Consider the following 20862-nt stretch of genomic DNA (forward strand, 5'->3'; position numbering starts at 1 on the left):
GTGGCCAGCAGCAGCTAGTTCATTTAAAGCTACAGTCACAGAATCAGCACTTCAGGAACAGGGCTGAAATAGAGGGGGATGAGGCATCCTACAATGGGGGATCTGTTTGCTATTTTGAGAGAAACACTTCAGAGACAAGTTTGTATAGATATGGCCCTACAATATATTGTTCAAATATAGAATAATAGGAGACCTTTAAGGCACAAGGGGGAAAACAGGGGGTGATTATTCACTGCAAAGCAAACAGCTCAGAGAGAAATGTTCTCACTTGCCGGCTGTGACGTGGAAAATATAAATGGTGGCGCTGCTCTCACAATAACCCTGATGATCACATGCAAATTAAAAACAAACCTATTTATATATTGCTTCTGGGAGCGTGCCGTGGAACTGCATGTTGCATTCCTCCCCTCGGGCACAATGAGGAAGTATAGGGAAGTTATTGTTATTAAACGTGGTTATTGGAATATTCATATCAAAGCAGTCATTGATATTTATTTGCTACAGACTCTCTGGTTGTGAATTCAAAATGTCACAGTGAAATTTAAAACAGCCTGAAAGGCATGTTCATTATTTTCTTATTGAAGTGTTGTGGTTCATTGGTTGGGAGATTGTGGCTCCTGGGGGCCGTAGAGCCCACTGATATTTGTTCAAACTCATCTCTCAGATGTTTAATTAAAGTTATTAGGCGCCACAGGTGAATCAGTTCATTAGCAGTGAATTGTGTTTTCAGACTCCTACAGGAACACACGCAGTCTCACTCGGAGAACAATGCCAGTTGCGCAGCACCACAAAATAATTGATGGACTATTCTTCTGCCGTTTTAATTTATTTTTATATGTATCTAATGCTTAGTAGGAGCAAAGATCAAATATGTGATTGCCTGGAGTGCCATCAAAAACAAAAGTATGCAAAGATACCACATCAGGTATTTGCTGGCCACTAGGCCAGCAAAGAGGTTCCAATTCCAATCTATGTGTACGGTGGGGGGAATGATTCCCCCCACCGTTTTGCACCTTGCGCCCAGACCCCCCTAGAGGATATTAGGTCCACCACCACTTAAAAATGTTGACATGGAATAGATACCGAATACATTTGCACACTTTTAATATAGTAACCTATGTACATGCATCTGTTTGGGTGGTCATGCCACAATCGTGTGCAGCCATAGCTAGTGGTAGGTGCACTCCAGTACTTATAAAAAAATAGCACTACAACCCTGGTTGCACTACCACCACAACTATATTTCAGATCTGTGGGAAACACTGGAATGGAACTACAAGCATGGAAACAGAAAACACCTCTCCTGGTGAGTTTACTTGTCTTTCCTCTCTAGCAAAATCATTTAAATATTTGAACAGCTAAAACCAGGAGTAATAGTCTAAATTCAAACTCACTTGATAACATGTGACCCAGCCTAGTGGTCCTACCAGAGGCCTGTACGATGAAGCAGGATTTGGGGTTAGCGTGGTAACTTCAGGGTTAACTCTGGGTTTTCGGTCCTACGATGCTGTTTCACCTCTTACCGAGGTATATCTCCATGGTAACTTATGCTGAACACCTAACCTGTCGAGACCAACTCAATGAAAGCCTCATCTGCTGACCAATCAGAGCTCAGTGTTTGGAGTTTAATGCTACGAAGTCATACTACAGGATACAGGAATACAGTTTAAAGTGCCGTATGCAGGAACAACGGATGGCAAACTGTGTGAACATGAAAATGAATAGAATCACTGCCCTTCTTCAGAGCAATTTCACTATTATTACATTTGTGGCAAGCAAGCTTACTTACATATCTGCGAGAACAGTAGTAACCAGAGCAAAGTAACTCAGAGCATTGCGTACAGTCCGCGGTACTGTAAGTGCAGACACTGACGAGTCGCATTTATCATTCAAATCACGTCATCAATCACATCATAATATATTACATTATCTGAGTCAGCTCCTCGAGCCGGATCAGGCCGTGCAACACTTACAGTGCCGCATACTGTATGCACAACAACACGTTAAGTTGACGAAACACTCAAGTGTAATTAAAGTGTCAGATCCATTCGTGTTTTAGATGGGGGGGCTGTGATATTATAAACCTGTTAATTTACGCATTCAAACAGTCGGTAGTGTTTTACCAGCTGTCCTTCCTGCACCTCCAGCTGCCCCTATGTTGGTTTTATCCAGGATTATGTGTTCAATTCATGGATGTGTGAAGTTTAACTTCTTATTTGTCTAATATGACAGTTTACTCTTCATTCATGAAGTGACGCTCCGCTGTCAGTACGCTTCTTCGGGTTTGTGATTGGTCAAATGTTGCTAACCCTGCCCCTTTCACGTGAACGTGCTCTCAGCCGGAGAGAGAAATCTTTCCAGTGATTTTGTTCTGTGTCATGTCTTGCATGTCCCTTGTTTACCTTTCTTTGTCTTCCTAGGTCCTCCTGGTTTGTTCTACCTTTCCTTTTTGTTGCATTTCCCCTGCTTCCTCAGTTTTTCTATTTTTGTAACAGCTTTTAAGTGAAGCTTGCTTTTTGTTGTACTTTGTATCCCTCCTTCTTATTCTGCATTTGGGTCCTGTTAACCTCCAGCCCTTGACATAGAGTCTTATAAGTTTTATTATTAAACTTAGTATTATTGCTTTCAACTGACCTGATGTGAATTCTTTTTACATGATACATTAAATTAAAGTCAACGTTTTATTATTCAGTGATAAAAGGAGACACACATGAATGCTGGGGCAGATCAAAATTATGGATAAAAATAAAGACGTATTTTGCGGCAAAATATCTTTAGGACCATACAAGTCCTGATGTTGATTACTGAAAACATTCAAAGTTATTTTGTTCATCTGTTTGACTGATTATGAGTGAAATATTGGTTCAGTGGTGAGTGAGGTGAATTGAAGTTGTCATTTTGCAGGATCTACACACATCAAGTTGTAAGGATTCAAAAACCTGACCTCATCATAGACGCTGTCATTCCGCTCGAAATCTCCTGCCTTCCTGGGCAGCACGTGGACGTGGACGTGCTGTAAGCAGACAGAAGGAGAAGGCATAGCTTTAGATATGGACTGTTGAGAGGAACAGGTACTGTCAGCTGGGAGTCTGTGACTGACTGATGTGACAGAGACGCTTTCCATGGAGAGTCTTCATCACTTCACAGAACGCTGAAGCCGGAGCAGAGCCTCACATCCCAGCGCTGCTACCTGCACCACAGAGACTACTTATTTTTATGCTTTTAGGAATTTAATTGATTCTTTCCGCAGCCCCCTTCTAGTGTCAACCCCCCGCTGTCACTAACTTGGCCGCCTGTATGGTTAACTTTGATATAGTTCTTTGCATGGATGATAAATAAAAGTCCCAAAGAAACTGCTTTAGTTGAAACAAATACACAGAAAACAAATAGCAGACACTCAGTAAAGCAGAAACTGTACCCTGATCCACACCGTCTACCCACCACTATCAGTACAGTAAATCCTCAAAGTGTTATATGTCAGTGCCAAGGCAAGGACCTTTAAAAATGAAAGGCAGGAGAACATAATAATATGTAAAGATTTTAGTTTAGTTTATTAAAATTAATGTTTGGCAAAATGAGTTTATTTGGCCCAGCAACGAAAGGCAGATATTAACAAATTAACCTGCAGATAAACTCCAGTGTCACGGTGGTAAATAGGACCTAAAAGCTGTATGAAGATAGGGAAGGCAGGTATCGAGGTTCAAACAAAAAGTGAGCTTTATTCAAATTAAAGCTGTACAGACAACTCTGTTTTCCTCGTTCCTAAAGTATAAAACAACACCATCAGAGCACGGTGAATTAATAACGTCCGCTGGAGCACCATAAATACTTTGGATAGTGTAAGTGAGTCGGATTCTCTTGAAGCCCTGTCGTCTTTTCCTAAGTCCTTTTGAATTTTCCTATCCACTATTCCTTAACCCTGTGACATTTCACACAAAGGTCAAGGAATAGAGCGTAGGAGAAGACGATAGGAGCTGATTTGTGGACAATTCGACCATACCTTAGACTTGGTACACAGAAGGGTAATCACAGGACAAGACACAGCTGGGGAGGGGAGGAGACACATGGGGGCAACAGGTGAACAATACAATAAGGCACAGGAGGGAAACTCAAGCAAGGAAGTAAAACTAGACAAGACACCAGGAGGGTAAACATTTCAAAATAAAACAGGAAACTATAAAAGCAAAACCAGGATCATGACATCCAGCTGGTGAAGCAAGGCAACAAATCACTAAGAATGTAATATGAACACAGCATTAACACCTTTCGTGGTTGGAACAAGTCCAGTAAAGATGTAGAAACTATCTTGAAGCTTTTGGGATGAACCCCGACAGGAACGCAGGAGCGGTGGACACCATACTGAGCAGCCATATCTCAGACTGACTTCCTCAATATCATTCCCTCAAACCCCACAAAGCCTTCCATTCTGGGAACGCAACAGAACACTTCTCTGGTGTCAGCAGCACACTGAAAACTGAAACGCTGACTTTAATTAAATGTAATATGTCAACTCATTTGACATAACTGTCTTAGGTTAGTTGAAAGCAATTATATTAAGTTAAGATCAAAAAGATTAGTTTCAACTGAATGTTATTGCTTTCAACTGACCTAATACAAATATTTGAAATGTGTTGACATGATACATTTAACCGGTGGAATAGTGTGATGTGGAACAATGATATGCTTGACTGATCCACTATATTTACATGTTCTGTCTATGAACTACACATGGTTAGTCCCATAACCCCCCCCCCCCTGTAATCTGTGGCCTTGACCTGAGGTGTGTAAGTGTGAGTGTGAGTGCGTGTGTGTGTGTGTGTGTGTGTCTGTCTGTCTGTGCATGCGTGCGTGTTTGTGTGTGTGTGTATGCATCATCAAGGGCATAACCACCTAATTGTGGGTTTTTTATTCATGTCCTTTTGCTACACTGTGATAAACTGTGGAGGCAGGTGGCATGAATGTTTATAAATGCTACAAACAAGATAGCATGTTTGGAGGCGTCTGCTTTTTCACTATCCATTTTTCTATTTAATGAGGTAATTTCCATAATGTCTACATTATTGAGTTCGCCTACCTTGAGGAAAACCTCTGATGCAGAAAAAAATAACACATCATGGCAGGAGAGCTATTTATCACACAGTCTCTCCAAATGTGTGAGTGAATGAGGCAGTGGCCTCTGGACACTGTGTGTGTGCGTGTGTGCGTGCTTGCGTGCGTGCGAGTCTACTAGTGACTTGGGTGGTGGTATTGCTGTTTTGGGAAATGATGGCGTCCTGATCCTGCATTGTATCTGTGTGTGTGTGTGTGTGTGTGTGTGTGTGTGTGTGTGTGTGTGTGTGTGTGTGTGTGTGTGTGTGTGTGTGTGTGTGTGTGTGTTTGTGTGTGTGTGGTAGGTCCCAGTTAAATGCCAACATGCACAGCAAGGGGCACCCTGCATGGGTTCTCCATTATTAAAATGATTTTACAATTTAAAACCTGTTTTAGTAGACCAACCTCATAGCTGTAGGGAAATGTGAAAGTCTTTGAACATTCTACATGTTTCTTATAACTATAAAATCCCTGGTCAAGGTTAATGTATCTTTTAAAAGGCCTTGAAAACCAGGGGCATGACAAATAAACAATATGAAATGAATACTCGCATGCAAATATTACATGTCCAGGGCTCTCAGTATGAAGGCAAGGAGGGGGTGGGGGCTGGTGTGAACTGCCTCAGACTAACATAATGAAGCTCTCCGTTTCCTCATAATGTGGCACATAATTTGAAGACTTTATTTGCCATGCACAAGCTAAGAAAGATTTTACGAGATATCTGACATTAAGAGACAAATAAAGATGGCTGGTTTTGTCCTGAATATACCATAAATAAATACATATAATAAATAAATATTTTTAAAAATGTTGACAGGATAAATACTGCCATCGTAGGTGGAAAACTTTATGTTGCAAAATATAGTTTTTGGTTTAAAGAAAAACTTCAGAAAATGATTAATTATTATGATATGATATAAAAAGTCAAACCTTCCTAGTCACATGTTTGTAAAAGGGGGACGTACATTTTCTTGGAATAGTTTAGTTTTCTATCGCATTAATGGAAGCACACCCTCCCCAACTGAGACGTCCTCGAATGATAAAGAAAAAGCATATGGCGTTATTTTTAAACAATCAAACTTTCATTTTGAGTGACATTACACAAGTCTAGATGAGTTTTACTTCAAAATCCTGATTTGGAACTATTATGCTACCAAATATATATCTATCAATAAAAACACAATTAGTAATAGAAGAAATCTGTTTTATTCAAATGGAAAATACAATCAATAGGTCATATTTACCATTGCTCCCTAGCTTGAACTCTTCTAGTGTCAGATCAGAACATGCACAGGTGCATCTTTTGGGAAAGCACATCAAAAACACACTTTTGTTTGAGAATTACAATTGAACAGGATCATCCCCTGGGGAGCATGATTGGGTGCAGAAATTGTCATAGAAACCTGCCCTGAACTCTGTGCCTGCAGCTCTGATCAGTCCTCTCATCATAACTTCCTCTCCTCTGTGCTTGAGCAGAACTCCTCTGAAACCTTCCTGAGATGCAGTATCTGTCCTCTGTTCCTGGTGTGGCCTGATTCCACACTCTGCAGATGTTCAGGTCATTTCACACTCATCATTTTGACTTTGCATCATCCTTCAGCCAGATTCTGAGCAAGCACCTTCATGTCCCGGGACGATTAATCAATCATCTACTGCTTCAAGACGATGTGCTATCAAACAGAACGCCCTTCATGCAAAGCTGTATATTCATTTTTTCAAATTAAAGAAACCCAATGTCTCTCAATTATTATCTAATTGAATAAACAAACAAGCAAAATAGCTTCCAAAATCTCAATATAATAACCTTAAGGGACTGAAGTTAAATCTGCCAGGTAGACAGATGTGACCCGCTCTATCAAATCAGTCTGATGATCTCAATCTGAAACAGGCAGTCAAATACTCGTGTATTAACCAAGCTGGATTTCACTGATTTTAAACAAAAAAAGTTACTGCTTTCAAAATATAAAACTCATCTGCATATTCCGAAAGGGCAGTGTGAACATTTTAGCCATCTTCGTCAGCTCTCACTCTGACCTAACCATAACCAAGCTCAACCTGCTATATATATATATATATATATATATATATATATATATATATATATATATATATATATATACACAGCTCCGGAAAAAAACAGACCACTGCAGCATTATCAGATTTTACTATTTATAGGTATGTCTTTGAGTTACATGATTTTTAAAAAATCGTATTCTATAAACAACTGACAACATTTCTCTGTGTTAGAATTCAACAGACACTGGAATGGCTGCCATACATGTAGAGATACGGATTTAAGAAAAACTGAGTGGTCTCTTCATTTTTTCCGGGGCTGTATATATTCCGAGACGGTGGTGCTGCTCGAGAATGCTTTGGTTCTGGAGTAGTTTATGATGATGCACTAAAAGGAATTTCTGTAATGATCAGAAAGTCACATCCAACTATCCCAAAAATGTTTTTAGACTAGAAAAAACCCAGGTTATATTTCAGTTTGAAACAGACTGCGCTGAAACAATGGCAAGCTGTCTCTTTCTGACCTGGTGTTTTGGTTCTGATAAAACTGAAAAGTCCAAGTCCCTTGCAATCCATCTGACTGTCAGTCAACTAAAGTACTAAAAAGTACTACACACCTATCCAACATCATTAGTATTCCACTCCCACACTTTTTGTCTTGAGGCATAGAGGACATACAACAGTCAGTAGACATACTGTATCCACCTATGATTCTCCGATTAGGACAGATATACTAGGAAATGGGTTTAAGACATATATATCAATGGCTAAACATTTATTTTGAATATTAAAGATGTCTGAATGTTAGTGTGTGTGAGTGTGTGTGTGTGTGTGTGTGTGTGTGTGTGTGTGTGTGTGGTATAGGGTTTTATCACACAGAGACAGAGTGGCTGAGTCTGACGCTCTAGTGTTACGTTAAGCTAGGCTAACCATGCCCTAACCTCTGTCTGTATGAAACACAGACATGAGAGCAATTTACATTTTCTGGCCAAAAAAGAGCAGATAAACATCTTGGGAAATATATCTAACTAGTTCAATATGACACTAGAGGGGTTACAATACCTGTCAAGTTGCCACATCATTAAATCTCTGATAACTTGTTGGAACCTTAGCTTGCAAGCTGTTTGGTTGTGTGTCTTCCTTGAGTGGACATTAAAAGTGCCTCTAGTTTGTTGTCTGTTAGGCCTGTGTAGTTCAAACCTTCACACAGCTGATGGACTGACATTAGATGCAAAAGTTCCACGAATAAATTGAACAGCCACTTAAACAGCCATGCGTATCCTCTGTCAGATGCAGAATGTGTACACTTCATCAGAATCCTCAAGATCCTTCCTCAGCCTCTCACTCAGCCTTCCATATTCACTGCTGAGGAAACACATCCCTGTGGGTTCCTTCAGTCTCGTGTACTTTGTGCATATTACATCTAATCATCTTTATCTATAAACACTCATATATAACAGCCAGCCTTGCTTAGTAAACAAACAGGGTCCATACATAGACCTACACATGATAAATCACTGTAATCACCCTGCATTTTCCATAAGACAAAAATAAAATCCAATTCCATCTTTCCAAAAACAGAAATGTATCTTGTGTGTGTGTGACTCCAGGCACTGAGTTTATTACAGTGCATTTGCCTCTCTCTTATAGCCTGCCTCACTCTTATTCAATCAATGCAGCATTTTTATTGCCGCGGTGCGGGCACCTGATTGCAATAACCCAGGTGATAGATGGGGGGGAGCCATCACTATAGCAGGTGCGCTATATGCACTAAGATAATCTGTTTTTATAAATAAACCAGACAGGTCTACACATCAAGAGTTGGTTTTTGTTAAAAATTACTTTATAAAATATGTACAGTGCTCAGCGTAATGAGTACACCCCCTTTGAAAAGTAACATTTTAAACAAAATCTCAATGAACACAAAACAATTTCCAAAATGTTGACAAGACTAAGTTTTATATAACATCTGTTTAACTTATAACATGAAAGTAAGGTTAATAATATAACTTAGATTACACTTTTTTTTTTTACACATGTTTTGCTCAAATAAGGGGAATGCAAAAATGAGTACACCCCACAACAAAAACTACTACATCTAGTTCTTTGTTTGGCCTCCATGATTTTTAATGACAGCACCAAGTCTTCTAGGCATGGAATGAACAAGTTGGAAACATTTTGCTACATCAATCTTTTTCCATTCTTCAAGAACGACCCCTTTTAGAGACTGGATGCTGGATGGAGAGTGATGCTCAACTTGTGTCTTCAGAATTCCCCATAGGTGTTCAATTGTGTTCAGATCAGGAGACATACTTGGCCAGTGAATCACTTTCACCCTGTTCTTCTTCAGAAATCCAACAGTGGCCTTAGATGTGTGTTTAGGATCATAGCCATGTTGGAAAAGTGCACGATGACCAAGGGCACGGAGTGATGGTAGCATCTTCTCTTTCAGTATAGAGCAGTGCATCTGTGAATCCATGATGCCATCAATGAAACGCAGCTCCCCGACACCAGCAGCACTCACGCAACCCCACATAAGGACACTGCCACCCCCTTGTTTCACTGTAGGCACCATGCATGTTTCTTTGTGTTCCTCACCTTTGTGACGCCGTACAGTTTTGAAGCCATCAGTTCCCAAAACATTTATCTTGGTCTCATCACCCCAGAGTATAGAGTCCCAGTAGTCTTCATCTGTGTCAGCATGGGCCCTGGCAAACTCTAGGCGGGCTTTTTTGTGCCTGGGCTTTAGGAGAGGCTTCCTTCGTGGACGGCACCCATGCATGCCATTCCTCTGCAGTGTACGCCGTATTGTGTCATGGGATATAGTCCCCCCAGTTTGGCTTTCTACTTCCTTAGATAACTGCAGTGAACTTGCATGCCGATTTTCTTCGACCCTTCTCATCAGAAGACGCTCCTGTCGAGGTGTTAACTTCCATGGACGGCCTGGACGTCTCTGTGAGATGGTTGCAGTTCCATCTTTTTAAAGTTTATGTACCGCTTTTGCTACAGTAGTCTGACTGATAAGTACAGCTGTGCTGATCTTCTTGTAGCCTTCACCTTTGCGGCGTAAAGAAATGATTTTCTTTCTCAGGTCTTGTGACATTTCTCTTCCATGTGGTGCCATTGCTAACAACATGAAATGGGAAGGGGTTTTCTTTAAGTAACACCCTTTTATAGTCAGCTGTCTGCTGGACACCTGTGTAATGAGTAATTAGACTCACCTGTGGTTGGTTATTGTTAAATTAGATTTGTAGTCTAAAATTTAGCTTTGCTCCAGAGACTTTCAGTGGGGTGTACTCATTTTGGCATTGCCCTTATTTGAGTAAAACTGAAAACTGTGTAATCTAAGTTATATTATTAACCTTACTTTCATGTTAGAAGTTAAACAGATGTTATATAAAATTTAATCTTGTCAACATTTTGGAAAATGTTTTTGTGTTCATTGAGATATTGTTTAAAATGTTACTTTTCGAAGGGGGTGTACTCATTTACGCTGAGTACTGTAAATTATTACAGGGAGTTAAAGACCCCCGAACCCCCCACCCCCACCCACCTGGTGTGCTCCCCTGCAGTACAGGCTCTCAAAAAAAGTCTACAAGAATATTTCAGAGCTTCTGATATCCTGATAATGGTAAAATACTTGCTGCTGTGAATGCGACTAAAACCAAGCAGGAAGACATTACTCTCTGACCTTGTTTGTGTAGCCAGATGAAAAGCCATTTCATCTCAAATAAAAATGGTACATGTGATAAAAAAAAAAATGGGGATTGTGGAAATGGAAAAATAAAGATCTTTTAAAGATTTTGAAAAGACATTGTTCTCTAAGGGCACAGAGTGGAGTTTGTTTTTTTAGGGAGAAGGTTGGTGGCCTTCAAGAATCCAACTTGACAAAAGGACGGTTACCCCTGGTGTTGACTGACCGCTGAGTGAGCTGAGCGGTACGTATGTAAGAGCAGTTTGACTCACATGACCTAACTATTAGTTTGTGATGAGGGACTTAAAACATGTTGGTCTAAATCAGGGGTGTCGAAACTATTTTCCCTAAGGGCTACATACAGACAAACAAACAAAGGGATGGGCCCCTCACTAGAGGTGAGGAATATTGCCTTATAGGCTAAGTTGAGTTATAAGTAGGGATGCACCGATACATCGGTGAGACATCGGTATTGGCCAGTGTTAGCCCTATTTACCACCATCGGCACATCGGTAAATAAGGTGACATCACCGATGGCAGTCGCCGATGTTTATGTTTTGCTACGTGACCGGGAAAAGTCGCGTTAGCGTCGTTGTTTTTAAATCTGACGGACCAAATCTCAGGGCATCATTTTGAAGGATTAGAACAGTGACTGTGGGTCTGCCGTAACTTCCAGAAACGTACTATGGCTCGCTCAACCTCTCTCACGCTCTTACACATGCACACACGTATCCCTTACTCTTTCACTTAAAGGGATAGACTGCCTTAGCCTGCATTATGCTACTATTGTAGTTTAAATAGTAAAGCATCAGCCATCGGTATTGGCCGACATTTTTTCAATCGGTCCATCCCTAGTTATAAGTAGGCAAAATCAATCAAATGTAGGTAAATTATTCTTGATACTTGAAAACGCTTTATGAAAATAAACAGCCTACATCACAGCTCTCCATAGGTACAAAAAGTGTCGGCAGCTCATTCCTTAAAACAGTGTTGCTTGTAATAAAGGGAAATATGGAGGGTATATTTCAAGGTTGTTATTTAAATAGGTTACTGTGCTTTTTTCATCAACTAAGATTTGTGCTTTCTATGTTTTCAACTTTAATTGACTGAATTTATTAGAAGATTGGGCTTATTAACATTGGATACTGTGTAATGTATTTTACATATATACTGTATTTAAGAAGTATAATATAAGAAAAGCATACATTTAGAATTTGCTGAGGGCCAATTCAAAATGGACAATGGACCACAGTTGGCCCCCGGGCCGTAGTTTGGACAACCCTGGTTTAAATTGAGAGTTGAGTCATTTAGATTTGGATTGTCAGGGATTAGTATTCTTAAAACAAAGTACACAAAAAATAAAACTTCAAATTGTTGATCTGAAAAAAGTCAAGTAAACAATACATATGTTGTTTTGTTGCTAAATAAATAAAGTAATCATTGCAACCACTCTAATTATGCTTATTGAGTACATTTTGTCTCATTAAATTAGTTAAGTTGGCAAAACTTCAAATTATAGTTTTGAGGTCAAACTCATTTCAGTAAGTTTGCTTCACCAAAGAATGGGAACATCTGAAGGGGCTGCATCTAAAGGTTCAATTTCCCACATGTGCTGCTACCAACTGAAAATAAATGTTATTCACTTATTTGTAAATGGATCAATTCTTGGTTATTTATCATATTTACCTTACATGGTAATTGTAGGGGCTCTTTCCGCATTGTATCTGAACTTTTGTGCCCTTTTTGAACAGTAAAATTAAAGTCTGTCTTCAAACTGTGCTCATTTGAATGAATTCAGTCATTGCTTCAGCAAAAGTCTGTGATGGTTTAAGTCGACAGGCACTAATTATTCATCCCATGATGCATTGCAAGATTTTAACTGTTTATTTTATGCACAAAAACGTCAAACAACATTACATTTTTATTTTATTTACAGTGTAGTTTTAGGACCATGTCCAATGGCAAAGGTGTGTATACATGTTACGAATGGTTCTTCAAATGTGGTTGAATATCTCACAATTCATTTGTGAAAAGACCTAAACTATGTCAACAACAGAAAATGTGTGTTACTGTTTAACCAGTTTGCTTGTATTAGTAACTGGATGTAAACATGTTTCAAAACAAATGCCCTGTGATACAATATGTGTTACAAAAGATACAAGAACACTTGAGTGCAGCAGCATGAGGTGGGTTTAGCGCGGGGGGGGGGGGGGGGGGTGGGGGGGGGGGGGGGTGGTAGGGGGGTTAGTGGTTCGTAATGATGTGTCCCTCTCACGTTAACCTGCCCAGTCAGTCACTTGAATCATTCCATGCAGACTCCAACCAAACCAGAAATGATTTAAACCTTTTAGAAGAGATCCTTTAAATAATTCAGCCATGCCAAGAGATTAGCACCACAAATGTGATGATTATTTAATAGTGTATAACTGTTGCAGAGGCCTCATGACATATTTAAAGCTGGTGAATTATTAAGTTCTCACCTTCACGGTTTGTCCAGCTTCAGGGCCATCCTAGTGGGAACAGAAGAGGTAATTAGAAAAGAGTTGGGAATTCAGAAATATTTACATTAATAATTCAGAGAAATATTTCAATTCAAGATGAGCTACATACAGCGCCTCACTTCTTCCTCCGGTTAAAAAAAAGATTTCCTTCATTTCTTTCGACTGCTTCCTGTTATGAAATATTTTTTTTACGATGGCTTTATTCCATTACTCTTTAAGAGGAGGGAAAGGAGGACTGAATGATAGTCTTTTACACCTACGTGACATGTACCATACAGACATGATGACTGACAGTATTTGACTCATTTGTGTTTCCACCGCCCAGAGCCCGAGTGGTGCTGCGTCATGACATCACCGTTTACGCTGCAGATTTTCACTCCATTGCGCTGACAACAAAAACACGGGAAGACTGCGTCAGGTCGATGATCGTGTTGCTATTAATCAAACAAAGCCAGATTAAATAAAGCAACTTCTTCTCAAACCTTATAGTCTACAGTTCCGGCGCTATGGGGGGGCATTCGAGGGCCGTGCCCCCCCTAGCGGTGATTGATGCCCCTCCTACCACAGGCCATGGCGTGGCCCAAAAAATTATCCCTTTTAGTTATTATTTTAATATTAAATGTGCAAACTGTAACTTAAATGAAATAAAAGGAAATGAGCGTCGAAAACGCATCATTTTGGTTGTGCATGCATAGCCAGTTACTAGTCTTGGTCAATGGTCAATGCTCATTGGTCGCTGAGTAAACTTGGTACGATTTCGCTTTCTAAATGTAACGTTAAGCTGCAGGCGCACTGCGCAGAATCCATTTCAAGTTGTTGGTTGGAATCGGAACAAAATACGGTAGACAGTTTGTCCATCTCTATCATACAGTTAAAAATGGATTTACGAAAATGGCTTAGACCTCCCCCTCTTCAGCCTCTTCTAGCAGCAGACTCTGACCCCCGAGCCACCACCACCAGTACAGCCACGGACTCTGAGAGCCGAGCTGGCCCTTCTGCTAATGCTAGCTCCGGACAACCGCCAACGGACTTAACCAGTGCAGCCATAGAGCAACGACTTACAAGTACTCCAAGTCAGCGGACAGCGGTTGATGATCTCGGGACTGACAGGCCTGTCCAAATTGTGTTAAAACAGTATCCTGTAACTGTTTACAGTGGTAAGGGGTGATCATTTGTTGATAAATGGTTTCACAGAAGAGAGTGGTTGGAGTACAGTGTCAAGGCAGATGCAGCATTTTGTTTTTGCTGCCGGATGTTCGGTTTCACTAGAAAATATGGAACATTGGATGCCTTTGTGAGTGTGGGCTAGCGTAACTGGAAACACGCCATGGCCAAAGACCGTGGATTTAATAAACATGAAACTTCGAAGGACCACTTGTCTTGCTATGCAATGTGGAAGGAGAGGGAGATGCGTCGCAATACAGGGAATGAGGTATCAACCCTTGTCAATGCAGATCAACTAAGGAAAAATCGGTATTATGTATTACTAATAGATGTTGGTGAATTCTTGGTTGAAAACCAGTTGCCACTACGTGGGAAGATTTAGGCTTTTGATGACATGTCCGAGGGGGGGTCTGGACTTTTCCTTTCCATGCTTTATTACACCATCAAAAAGGATCCTGAATTGGCTAATATGGTGAAGACAATCCCTCGAAATGCCACTTTCACCTGTCATGATATGCTAAATGAACTTATAAGAACACTCAGTAATGTGGTGACAGAGGCTATAGTGGAGGAAGTTGGTGACTCCTATTACACTTTGAGAGTTGATGGAACCCGTGACCCCACAGAATGTGAAAATATTTCCATTGTGCTTCGGTTTGTGACTGAGTCTTACGAAGTTACAGAGCGTCTACTGTGCATCGCTATCGCTCAGAAAGGTGACGCACAGACATTAACTGACACCGTTCTGACTGAGCTTAACAAGGTTGGCCTGGATAGTTCAAAAATTCTGAGTCAGGTGTATGATGGAGCTTCGCTTATGTCGGGGAAACGTGGTGGTGTTCAGAAAATTCTACAGGAGAGACTTGCAAGTGAGATACCATATGTGCACTGCCTCAACCATCAGTTGCATTTGGTTGTGGTTCATGTCATGTCAGCAGAGACTGAACTTGTGGAGTTTTTTGAGGTGTGCAGTTCCCTCTACTCAATTCTGTAGGAAGCCAATGGTTGCTATGCATTACAAAGGTGCGCATCTTAAACGTCTTGTGGAGCAGAGATGGACAGGGCATCTTGCCACTGTCTCAGTCATTCTTAAGTCATTTCATGACATAACATTTATTCTGACTGATGCTGACACTGTACTGAACTATGGCGCAGAGACGAGAATGGAAGCTACAGGCCTGCTGCGTGAGATATCTGAGCCAAGTTTCATGTTCCTTGCCAACTTAACCCACAGAGTCCTTTCTCTATTGAACCCACCGAACAAGCTTCTCCAGAAAGAAGACACTGACTGATTGATGGGTTTAAGTCTTGTGGCTAGTGCAACAGCATGTGTTAAAAAACTCCATTGTGATGAAGAGTTTAAGCAGAAGCTGGATTGTGCCACGGCCACCAGTGAGTCACTGAGACCCGGGCCCAAACGGAGACCCATAGAGAGCACACGGATGGATGGTTACATTGCTATGGGGCCTACAGGAGAGCACAGAGGTGGTGATAACTTGGAAACTGAACTTCGGAGATTGTACTACAACACTATTGATTCTTTGGTTGGGGAACTGGATCGCAGATTCAGCAAGCGCAACTCACAACTGGCAAATGCACTTGCAGCACTAAATCCAGAGGCCGATAACTTCCTTGATGGGAAAGCTGTGAAGCATATTTTCGACCTGTCACAATCGACTATAATTGCTTTACCCTTGCTAAAGAGTTTTTAATGCCAGAAAAGCAAGCAATAGAGGGAGAATGGACCATACAGCACATCATCTCAACGTACCACAACCATCTGATTGCCATGCCCAGTGTGCTGACTGCTTTCAAACATGCATTAACATTTGGTGCATCTACAGCAATGTGAGAGAATTAATTCTCCACTCTGAGAAATGTTTTCTTGGAACACAGACGCACAATGCTACACGAGAGAAAGGCCAGGTTGGTGCAACTTGCATTCGAGAAAGACTTGACACGCAAATGCACAAGCGAATGGAAGGACACAGTACTTAGCAGCAGCAACACTCGTCGCCTGCAACTCTTCTGACGGTAAGTTGTTTGTTCATTTCACTTTTTGAAGCCAGCCCTGGCTTTCATGATAAGGCTTACTAAGCAGGTGAATTGTTGATGAATGTTTGCTGGGTCTATCTGCATTTGTGTTTTATACCTGTTGGCTGCCTGTAAGATATATGGGCTTATGTCATTTCAGCCTGGTGCTAGATGCGTGGTTTGTCCTGCCCGAATGCGTGCCTAAGCTTATGTCAGCAGTCCTGTTTTATAGTTTATATGTTGTCCAAACTTTACCCCACCCCTTTTTGCCTTTTATTATGCTCTTCATTTGCGTAAACTGCGTGCATAGGGCTACACACATAGCCTCGACTAAGTGTCATGATACGGAAATTAACACATTTATAAAAAGCTAATAATAGCAAAGAAAAACATGTTTCGTTTTTGGTAGCATTTCTGCTGTGTTGGATTATGATGTCGCCACAGCGTTAAAATATTTCTCAAACGGCAGTGCCCCCCCGCTGATGACCAAATGCCCCTCCAGTAGATCTGCTCTGGCGCCGACTCTGCTTATAGTTATTATTTATTAATGTGGTTCAGCGGTATTTACCGCCCGCTCCAGTGCTCCTCGTCCACCGGCGTTTAGTGTCCCATTAACTCACGGCTGCGGCCACTGGAAAGTATTCATTGTTTGACTGTCACACAAGCAGCTGATGCATACCCCCTATCCCCATCAGTGGACAGTGATGGGCAAGTTACTTCCAAAATGTAATACAGTAAATATGACTTATTGCTGTCCTTTTAAAGTAATAAGTTACATTACATTATCACTGTCTCTGAACTGTAATGCGTTACACTACTTTTGTGTTACTTTGAGTTACTTTCACCAAAATAACCTCTAAAGTATGGCTTTAAATGCTGAAATGTAGTTTATTGCAGCTCATTAATTAAAGCTATCTATGGCAGTATGCTGAAATTAAACTCATACTCTGTTTAAGTGGGCTGAATAATATGTGATACTGGTAACATTACGTCTCTGCCTGCTCTTCACCCCATCCTCCGAAGTAAACGTTACATATTGGTTCTTGGTTCTTGCCGGGCAGCCGAGTGGGGACAGTGAATAACTGTTTTTTGGGGCTGAGAGACGGCCCGCCTCGGTGGAAACCGGAAGAACCAGAGCTTAATCAGGCTCTTGCCCAGAACCGGCCCTGATTTTTTTCTCCGCAGCAGCAGAACTTCCTCGTCTATCCTAATGATGACATGCTCTAACACGATGCTTTCTTTTCAGACTGCTGTGTTAGGTGTGATCAAATGTATGAGGATTATACTTTCTTATTTGTTTGAAGAAAGTGATGAATGGAATCTGGAAGCCTCTAATACCAATCACACCAGCGATTGAGGGAAACATTAAAAACAAATATGATAAGCTCCATTGTTATTTTTTCAACAATCATCCAGTCCAATAGAGTGATGTGTCAGAATCCAAAAATCTTTCTACACCATCAATCCTCCGGTGAGTGATTTGTGTGATATTATTATTTGTCACAGCGGCGGCCTACTGCTGAGAGTTCCCCTCTAATGTGTTGGCTCTAACCCGGGAGCCGTCACAACTAATCTCCTATCATCACTCTTCATCACTCCTCATCGCTCCTCATCACCTCCCAGTAAAAGAAAATGATATCCAGGTAAAGATTACTCTTTGCTGCTCTGCTTCTCTCTTCTAACCTGTGAAACAATTTTCTCTGACAGGGCCGCAGACTGCTAGGTGCTATTTTGTTATTAGCATATATATCACCAGTTATGCAGAATAGGCTTTCCGTCTGAGGAGAGGCTGTGTGGAGTCCGCTCTGGCTTTAGCACTCTGATCAATGATCCTGATCCATGATAAAAAACACCATCAGGCCTCATTCTACTCCTTTTAACTCATTCCGTCTTCTGCTGAGTTGTAAATATCATATTTTCTTCAAACAAGTAAAAATTCAGCCTCACTCTAAACAACCTTTTTTCTTGATTTGAGAACAATGATCTGCTCTACCCCATTAAGATGTAATACCTGATGTAATAGCTTTTCAAATGTCTCTTAAAGTTTCTTTAGATTGGTCTGGAAAATATTTTGTCCCCAAACGTATGAAAGTAATATTTACTCTTCATTGAAAGGATAATCATTTCCACGGAAAGAACAGTTCAAACCTTAGACTATGTAGGGAATAAAGTCTTATATAAGGTTGAACTACGCTCTGGACCACAGTGGAGGCAAGCTTGGATTTTTGAAGTTTAACTCAACTCGTAGTGCATATTTTAAAGTGAAATGATTCGAGGCCTCGGCAGTCTGTAATGATCTCTGTATGTATGTTCTTCTGTAGGTTGGACAGTTTTTTTTTTTGTCTCAGCAACAAACTCTGAACACTACTGCAGCCTCAGATCCTCTGGACTTTAGAATCAAAATTCACCTCTAAAAGGTTAAAGTGAATTAACACATTCCTGAAACAATTTCAACACTAACTATTATAACTTTCATAAAGAGAGGATTATTGCAGGACTGTTGCATTGCTGAATTTACTTTAAATAGGTGTACCTAATAAACTGAAAACAAATCCGACAGATATAAGAACGATGTAGTGCTGAGTATGTCCTCAGGGAGGGCCTAATGATATCATGTATATCATTTAACACCAAAGCTAGCAGCTAGAGAGTCATTCTTTCACTGTGTTGATGCTGCAGAGTTTACCTGGATGGCGATGGTCAGCGAGGTGGCGTTGAAGTGCTTCTCCAGCAGCTGAGCGACTCTCTGAGTGGTTCTGAATAAGTCCGACACCTCATCTGGCTTCAGGTCCACAAACCGTTCCACCGGTCTCAGAGGGCACACCAACACATCTGAACACGGTCTGTTAAGGAACTCTGGCTTAACACACATTCAAAAATATAAACCTCTGCGACTCTTTGTTCACCCCCTAACGTTATTTGGGTTTCTTGCTTTAGTAGGGCATTCATTCTTTCTGTATAATATTAATGATTTCTATAGCTATGACGTCATAATGATGGTATTAAGAGGTTTTTCAGGTAGGACACTACTGAAGGCCTAGGGGTGAAATGCACAGCCCGCTACTGTCTTTCCCTCTTCCAAATATGTAGCTTTACACACGTTTCAGTCTCAGTAACACCTAGTCACAATATCTATAATTATGTGAAGATGATGCTAGAGGTAAAATGGAGATATTGCTAAAGTCTTCATAATTCCTCCTCTGTGTAGAATAATGTAGATATTGATAATACACCATCTGTAAAAACATATTTTTATTTCGGCCTTCAAACACAGTGTAAGATCACTTGAAAAAAACAAGAAAAATGATCAATTCCATTAAAGTCATAAAGGTCATGGAACATATTGGAAAAAAAGCTATCATCCACACATCAGAGCGATTACTCTCAGAAAAGTAATCAGGCACGCTGACAGAAGTAAGACACAGTTTGATGGGCAGCTGAGAGCAAATATCCAAACGGCTTCAGGACAATGTTGCTTTCCGTCATGGGTCATCTGATCAATAACAGTAGCTTAAGGGAACAAAGTGAGAGCAGTTCTCTGGAAAGAACGGCGCAGTAAAAGAACGTAGCCACTGCACTGGCCAAGAATAAAACAGTAAAAGAGAGAAGCATTCAAAGGATTACATTCTCTTCTGTTGCGTCAACATTGAAAATGATGATGTAAAATATAAACACCATAATGTTAAGTGATGAAGAAGTAGCATTTGTAAAAGTTTCACATTTACTGCCCAAATATTCCTCTACTCATGTCAGTCTTTGGTTCTATTTGCAGCTCTAATGCCGCTCTTTACTTTAACTCAGACAACTAAAGACACATCTTTTTAAATGAGCATTTTATTAGCAACACCCTCCTTCTTAAAATTGAGTTTTAAGTATTTATTATTTATATTTAGTATACAATTTGATACTGTTTTATTAATTTTAAAGGTTTTATGTTTAACTACTATTATTTAACAGTTTTATCAGCGACATTTCCTTTTAAGGTGATCTTTTAATCTCTTAATGGTTTATCTTCTATTATAATTATCAATAAGCTGACATGTTATTATTTTATTGTGTATACATGTTTATTAGATTTTTTGTATCGTTTTTATATTTTTTGGAATCGATTTCTTTTGTCTTCCTTTATTTCTTTGAGAGGGATCATTGTCTGTTTTATTGTTTTTATGATCATACCTTTTACCTCCTTGTGTTTTAACACATTGAAACACTATTTAATGTTGTTATGCTGCATGTTTTAAAAAGGGTCTTAACATCTGAGGTGAATTTCTTCTTGTTGATTTTAATTTGTGATGTTTGCCTTATTGTAAAGCAATTTCAGCTGCTCCTGCTCTATGAAAAGAGCTATATTAATAAAGCTTTATTATT

The 20862-nt window shown here is 40.2% G+C and overlaps 1 protein-coding gene across 2 annotated transcripts in view; it reads right to left on the reverse strand.

The window, feature by feature from the left end:
* The window catches only part of fhit (fragile histidine triad diadenosine triphosphatase), a 330004-nt gene that overhangs the window by 50395 nt on the left and 258747 nt on the right, over positions 1 to 20862 (reverse strand). For both annotated transcript variants that reach the window (XM_063911524.1, XM_063911525.1), the window contains 3 exons: positions 19181 to 19326; positions 13276 to 13305; positions 2945 to 3013 (listed from right to left, as the gene is read on the reverse strand). In XM_063911524.1, the coding sequence (XP_063767594.1) occupies positions 2945 to 3013; positions 13276 to 13305; positions 19181 to 19326 (245 nt within the window). The remainder of the gene's footprint in view (positions 1 to 2944; positions 3014 to 13275; positions 13306 to 19180; positions 19327 to 20862) is intronic.

Source organism: Eleginops maclovinus, chromosome 20 (assembly GCF_036324505.1).
Source record: "Eleginops maclovinus isolate JMC-PN-2008 ecotype Puerto Natales chromosome 20, JC_Emac_rtc_rv5, whole genome shotgun sequence".
Classification (NCBI taxonomy): domain Eukaryota; kingdom Metazoa; phylum Chordata; class Actinopteri; order Perciformes; family Eleginopidae; genus Eleginops; species Eleginops maclovinus.